Source organism: Mandrillus leucophaeus, unplaced genomic scaffold (genome assembly GCF_000951045.1).
Source record: "Mandrillus leucophaeus isolate KB7577 unplaced genomic scaffold, Mleu.le_1.0 Scaffold275, whole genome shotgun sequence".
Lineage (NCBI taxonomy): Eukaryota > Metazoa > Chordata > Mammalia > Primates > Cercopithecidae > Mandrillus > Mandrillus leucophaeus.
Window position 1 is genome coordinate 3,322,128 of NW_012102865.1, and position 7,271 is coordinate 3,329,398.

General features: G+C 39.0%; 1 protein-coding gene across 2 annotated transcripts in view; it reads left to right on the top strand.

Moving 5' to 3' along the window:
* Positions 1-487: 487 nt before the first annotated feature.
* The window catches only part of CHODL (chondrolectin), a 25,292-nt gene continuing 18,508 nt past the window's right edge, over positions 488-7,271 (top strand). The window contains exon 1 of one of the 2 annotated variants that reach the window (XM_011984884.1): positions 488-1,180. In XM_011984884.1, the coding sequence (XP_011840274.1) occupies positions 1,102-1,180 (79 nt within the window). In that variant the 5' untranslated portion in view covers positions 488-1,101. Of the gene's footprint in view, positions 1,181-1,769; positions 1,859-7,271 lie in introns of those variants that run through there. The other variant, XM_011984885.1, reaches the window with a different exon arrangement.

Genomic DNA, 7,271 nt, shown 5'->3' on the forward strand with positions numbered 1-7,271 from the left:
ATGAACTTTACTTCTAATGTATATCGTAGATCACCGATAGATGCTTGTAAGGATATATATGAATTTCATTTACCTCCAGGAAATTCCCAAGAATTCAGAATGTCTACTTTTTGTTGACGATTTTCTCTGGAGTTGCAAACACTGAGAGTGAAATCAGTTTCGAAAACCATGCCTCAAATATTCCCTTCAATTTGCTGTTGTGGCAGTTTTCGTCAAACAACCTGCTTGGAGATAATCTATTTGCAGAACCTAGGTGGGGAAAAACCTGCCACATTATATAATTCACTGAGCAGGTTTTGGCTCTCACTTCACCAACCCATCTTAAATAGTGGCTGTGCCCTGCATCTAGCAATACATATGATGAAGCAATTTAGCACAGAAAGGGAAAGGCCACACAACTTGGCATCCCCGTACACATTTATCTTTGAGAAAACCAAATGGATCCAACTTCTTGCCAGAGTTTAATAGCAAAGCTGTCACATTTTACACAAATGAGTATCCAGTCCGCTAGCGAATGAAAAGAGGGGACAGGGAGGAGGGCACCAGAGGAGGCGGGGCTGCTGACCGGACTGTTTTCAAAGTGGCTCCCGTTTTTAGGGGAGGTGCTGGGGTGCTCCACATGGCTGGAGAGACGAAGTAGTTAAAAATTATTACTAGCGAGGGGGCCGGGTTCTCGAGACGTGGGTATATAAGACGGTGCCTGAGCGCAGAGCGGCTGCTGCAGCTGTGATCCAGGACCAGGGAGCACCGGCTCAGCCTCTCACTTGTCAGAGGCCGGGGAGAAAAGCAAAACATAACGGTGCGGTCCAAGCCGGGGCTTCTGCTTCGCCTCTGGGACATACACGGGACCCCCTAACTTCAGTCCCCCAAACGCGCACCGTCGAAGTCTTGAGCTCCAGCCGGGCACATCCACACGCGGCACAGGCGCGGCAGGCGGCAGGTCCCGGCCAAAGGCGATGCGCGCAGGGGGTCGGGCAGCTGGGCTCCGGCGGCGGGAGTAGGGCCCAGGAGGCAGGGAGGCTGCGGAGCCAGAGTCGCGGGCTGCGCCCCGGCAGAGGCCGCCCTCGCTCCACGCAACACCTGCTGCTGCACCGCGCCGCGATGAGCCGCGTGGTCTCGCTGCTGCTGGGCGCCGCGCTGCTCTGCGGCCACGGAGCCTTCTGCCGCCGGGTGGTCAGCGGTGAGTCAGGGGCCGTCCCCCCGAAGAAGGAGCTGGGAGAGGGGATCACGGGGCGCGGCGGGCAGCCTGTCCTCGGGCGGAGGCTCTCCGGGGCGTTGGAAACCAGTGTGGCTTAAGGGTCCGGGAGGAGGCGGGGAGAAATTGGTTGTGCTGTTCTCCTCCCTCTCTTCTCTAACACACACGCAGGAAAGTTTAAATTTTTGTGAAGTGCTTGCTTAAGTAGCTGCGGAGCGAGCCTCTGCTTCATCACGAGCGGCACAGTCTTTTTTTTTTCAGGAGTGATTTCCACTTTCTTTATGAGAGTTGACCACAGGGCAGGGCTCAGCACCTGCAGAAGGGGTGGGGTAGGGCGGAGGCGGAGGGAACCCAGAGACAGAAGAGCCACCGCAGAAATGCCACCCTCTGTTGCTCTGTTGCTCTAGCTGGACTTTGGTCCCAGCACTATGTGCACTCGGATGCTTTCTGAGACCAGATCAATTCGCTGTGGGTCGCCTCCAGATGCCTGGGCATTCGGTCTTTGTTCTCAGCAGGACTACTGGCAAGGAACTGGAGTGTGATCATTGTGTGTAGATGCCTTTCCTTTGCACATTTCGTTCCAAGTTGGGGACTTCCCAGAAAATGAAGTCAGCTGGAGTTGGGCCGAGGTATACTTGGTAATGACTGCAGGTTCGGCACACAGTAGGTGCACAATTAGTTCTGTTGAGTGAGCGCATGAGAAACGGACCAAAGTTGGCAAGCTTCCCAGGTTTTCTTTGATTTTTCTTTTTTTTTAACTCACTGTCCTCTCGTTGAACAATTTGTATTGCATCTACTCTCCCTTACTTTTTGGGAGGGTCTCTTCAAAAGGATACAGATTCTCAAAGACCTAGGGTGAACGTGCTTAGGGCCTTACATAAAGGCTGATCATAGCTACACTTTATTGAAATCTCTTACTATGCTCATCGAAACACTGCAATAAGTATTTGTTGGATATATGTGTTTTGAGGGTGAAAAGTGTTTTTTTAAACATAAAAAGCACAAATAGTCCTTTTTACTTTTGTACACCTATACAACAGGTGTCACTAGATGTAGAAATAGATGACAGATGACAGTAACTAATTCAGTTGTGAAGACAGACCTTTAGACATTGGCATATTAAGCTTAATTGTCACTGATCTTCCCCTTAGCAATTTGTGATGTTCTACAGCTTCAGAATATAATTCTTACACCTGTGGTTAACAATCACTCTACACTTTTTTTCAGAATTTTCAGAATCTGTAACATTAGATCCTTTTCCTCCCTAAGTTAGCTGCAAAGAAAAAGTTCATTATACAGACTCATCTGATTTTGTGAATTACTTATCTGTCTTTATACTTATCAGAATTATTCATGCAACTGAATGAACAGCAGAGACCATGCTTTGAACATAAGGTGTTTTTTACTCATTTACCTAAATAATATCCTTTAGATATGCTCTTATTCCTAGGCCTCAACATTTTAAAGGGAGGGAAAATAATATCTAAAGTAAAATCAGAGCTTAAAAAATTGTTGAAGAGGTATATTTTGTGTTCTAGGTATATTTTGAGTACATAATTTTTTCCAAACCTTTTGTTAGGTTTTCTTATTAAGCATTTCTAGGCATCTTGTAGGTGACATCTGGAAAATTTCTAATTAACTGAACATGATCTATTTGATTTAGCATAAATGATGACGTTTATTTGATATTAAAATAATTAGTTATGTTTTTCTTATGAATAATTCAATTGTCTTTGGTCATAAAATTCACATTGAAATTTAACCATCTATAAATTGATTTGTGACTTTTATTCTTTGAAGACTAATTTTTTAAAAGGATGTATTTTGACCACAATGGCCAGAGAACAGAGCAGCCTAAAGCCTGACATTTTTGTAGCAATAGTTTCTAACGGATCTATTGTCTACCTGGTCAATGTAAGTTTTGAATTGGTGCATCAATTTTTTTCATGTCACTTGGGACCATTCACCAAATCTTTATTGAAGAGTAAGAGCCTCTTTGGGGGCTGTTATTAGGAACGTACTTACAACGTATGGAATATATTTCTATGTGTTAAATTTCAGTACAACAATTTATAATTTCTATGTAGGATACTCAAATAATCACTGACCCCAGAAAAATAGACACTCACAAAATAATTCTCCACAGAAATCATATGTAATACTTTAAAATATTCAATAAGATACTTTCCAGTACTTTTAAATACATCACCTTTTCTAAAGTTTAGAGCATTTCTTAAAAATAAAGTAGATATATTTTAGCAAGAAATGACATTTCAAACAACTTTGTCATCGTTATCTGACCCTTGAGTTAGCGGCATGTAGTAGTAATAAGAAAGTATTTTTTCTAGGTCAGTGGTCATACTTATTTTGATGTGTGAATATGCAAAACAATATGTGACATGGTGATAGTAATCAAAGCCTATTTATTGAATTTATGATGCTAATACGGAAACTACTTTTAGGAGCTTAGACTTGTACTGATTTCTTACTACACACAGATGTGTAGAGAATATCTATAGGAGCTGCAATCATTTAATTTTGTGAAGTGACTGGTGAGTAATGATGTCTTCTTTAGGACAAAGGTAAAAGGATTTTACTTGTAGGCATAAGGACAAATATGAAGGATTCAAAATTCAGGTCTCTAAGTTGGGAGGATATGTTTGAAGAGCAAGTGATACTTTTAAATATTTGAAGTGTTTTGAAGTAATGTGTTTCTCTTTTTTTTCCTTTTTCTTTGTAGTGTGCATAGCAGTGATCTCCAACCTATTTTTGCTGCAAAATGACATTAGGAGTATTTCATGGTGCTTCCAGATTTCTCCAGGACACTTTAATATAAATTAGTTTAACCTTATTCAAACTGGCACACATTTTATTTAGGAGACTGGGTGATTTAGAGACCTCCCTTCTTATCATGTAGAGTCCATAGAATATTGCAAATTCATGGGTGGTGAACAGTAGCACATACATTACCGTAATATAATATAATAGCAAGGGAGATACAAGAAGAACAGCGGAGCCTATCTCAGCCTATGGAACTATTCTGTGATATCATCAAAAGCATAAAATGATGACAGGGCAGTTTTCAGAGATGCAATTACTTTAAGTATCTCTTGGGCATGAAAGGAACAAATTAATCTTATTACCAGTCATTTAATAAACTAACCATTTATCATAGCCATTATTCTTTGACTGCTGTTTGTCATCATTTTATGGTTTTGTTTTTATAACTTTTTCCTGAAGATGGCAATATCTGTTTCATTACCTTTAGAAAAGATAATGCATCTTTTTATATATACATATATATATATACATATATATATGTATGTATATATACATATATATATTATATATATGTATATATAAAGGGGTCCAAGGCTAAACTTCAGAAGATGCACTCACAAACAGTTTTTACTATTTACAACAACTTTCTGTGTCAGGCATTCATATACAAGTAGATGGATGTGTCCAACTGTAGGATGAAAGTGTTTCTTTCACTGTTTTAATATACTCCTAATGATATAACACAGGATGACAACTTGGCTAAACTTACACTCTTTGTAATGCAGAAAGCATTCAATTTGGACCTAGTTTGTTTCATTTGGAAAATAAAAAGACTAGATAAAAATTTATTAAAGGCATATGTGGTTTGAAAATCTGAGACAGAGGCAACGTTAAGTCTTATTTAAATATTTGTAACAGAAAATCTAATTCTGTTTAGCAGCAAGCTCTCAATACACAAGCCTTGCATATATTAGCCGCCCAGTCATCAATAACAGATTAATGATAATGATTCTGACATAGATAACATGCACAGTGTTTGTATTCATCAATCCCTTTTGTTCATGAAATTTTTCCCCTTTATATTAGGTTTGAGACGTATGGAGACAGCATAGAAATCTGGTAAAACATGGACTGTAGAACCAGATGACGTGGTTTCAAACCCCAGCTTCAGTACTTGTGAGCTGTGTGAACTTGGGCAAATTATTCAACTATTGTCTGCCCTCTTTGCCTCATTTTGAAAACAGATAAGAGTACCTATGTCATAGGCTTGCTAGGAATATTAAAAAGGTTCAAACACAGTATACAGATTGTGCACTGTGCAGAGGTACATGCGAAAAAGATAGAAGAAGGAGCTCAGCTTGGCAAGCCCAGCGCTTGGAACTCAAGCCACCTAGAGGCAAAATCAACTTTTTCTAGTTGACCAGTCTATAAGGGGGACCTTTCTGCCGTCTCTCACCAGGACAGGTCGTCTTCTCCTAATTTATCCCAAAGCATGGATTGTGGTAGGAATGAGGTGCTGCATTCTAAATCATTGCTAAATTTCAGGCCTTTATTATTAGAATCATTATTTCTATAAAACTTATAACTGGTCTCATTATTTAAGTAAGAAGACTGAGGACAGGGGCGATTAAATAATCTCAAGTACCCAAAGTTCAAGTATAGAGTTTGGTTTCAAAGCGAATTCATTTTGATTGGCTACATGAACTCTGAAGTCACATTGATACTTGGTTTACTACTTATTATTCTAATCTCCATAGTAAGTATTATGATTTTTTAAAAAGATAGTCTCATCCTCTTCTCAGAAAGCTTATGGCATTTTCCAGTTGGAGAAGTAGGGCTTGCTGCTGCTGCCACCATCCAGAAAATGACCACAGCCTACATTTATAAATTTAAAATTATAAATGAAATTATAAATAAATGTGTTTATTAATGTGAGAAAATGGATTCCAGCTATAGCGCACTATGCAATTAAGTACCTTATAAAATCTCATTCATAAAAATAAAAGTTTATTATAATAAAACTCTTTGTAAGAAAAATTTTTAAGATGTTGGTGTAACATTGAATGCTGAAAAGAGAACACTTAAAATGAACACCAGGCCTTTCCTTTTTAGTTCAAAAGTGTTAGCACTGGTATCACAGGCCTCACTACACTGTGTACGGCATTGGTATCACAGGCCTTGCTACACCGTGTATGACATTGGTATCACAGGCCTTGCTACACTGTGCATGGCATTGGTATCACAGGCCTTGCTACACTGTATGACATTGGTATCACAGGCCTTGCTACACTGTGCATGGCATTGGTATCACAGGCCTTGCTACACTGTGCATGGCATTGGTATCACAGGCCTTGCTACACTGTGTATGGCATTGGTATCACAGGCCTTGCTACACTGTGCATGGCATTGGTATCACAGGCCTTGCTACACTGTACATGGCATTGGTATCACAGGCCTTGCTACACTGTGCATGGCATTGGTATCACAGGCCTTGCTACACTGTGTATGGCATTGGTATCACAGGCCTTGCTACACCGTGTATGGCATTGGTATCACAGGCCTCGCTACACTGTTTATGGTAGTATCAGCAAACTTATCAGTGTGATTGTGAGGGGGATAAGAAGAAATTATGAAAAAGAAAAAATACCTTGTATGATTCCAATAAAACATTCTAAGTTAAGTCAACCTGATTTGGGGAATATTTACCATGTGGATGCTCTTTTTTACTTTTTTTTTGCAACTAATGGTAGATCATAATTGAACAGTAGGAATTGGTAATATTTTATATTTTTATTGAAAAAGTGATAGAAATTCAATACTCATCTAATATTGATAATATATAATTATAGTATGAGACATAAGAAAATATGTATTATTTTCATAACTAACTGAGCACTTAACTATCAGAAAGTAAACAAATACAAGCAAAAAGAAAATCAAATTACAGATCCTTTCTACTCAGAAAGCAAAAGCAAACTACCATGACTTCATGAGTTTGGCCTCACTTTTATGTCATTGGCAAAAGCATTTAAACCTCTGCCAATAATTAGCTCTATAGGAATTTTAATGGCTAAGAAAAAAGACAAAAATCATCTACTTATTCATGGAAATACTGATGAAATCTTTGTTGTGACAGTGATACGAATGTTAATAATAATAGCCTTCTCTAAATAAAAGGGCCTGTTTGCTTATGTAGCTGTGTGTGAAACTAATAAGGATGAATATTTCTTTAATATAAAATAAATATTTGTTTTATTTATTTTAATGTATAAAATAAATATTTATTTTATTCATT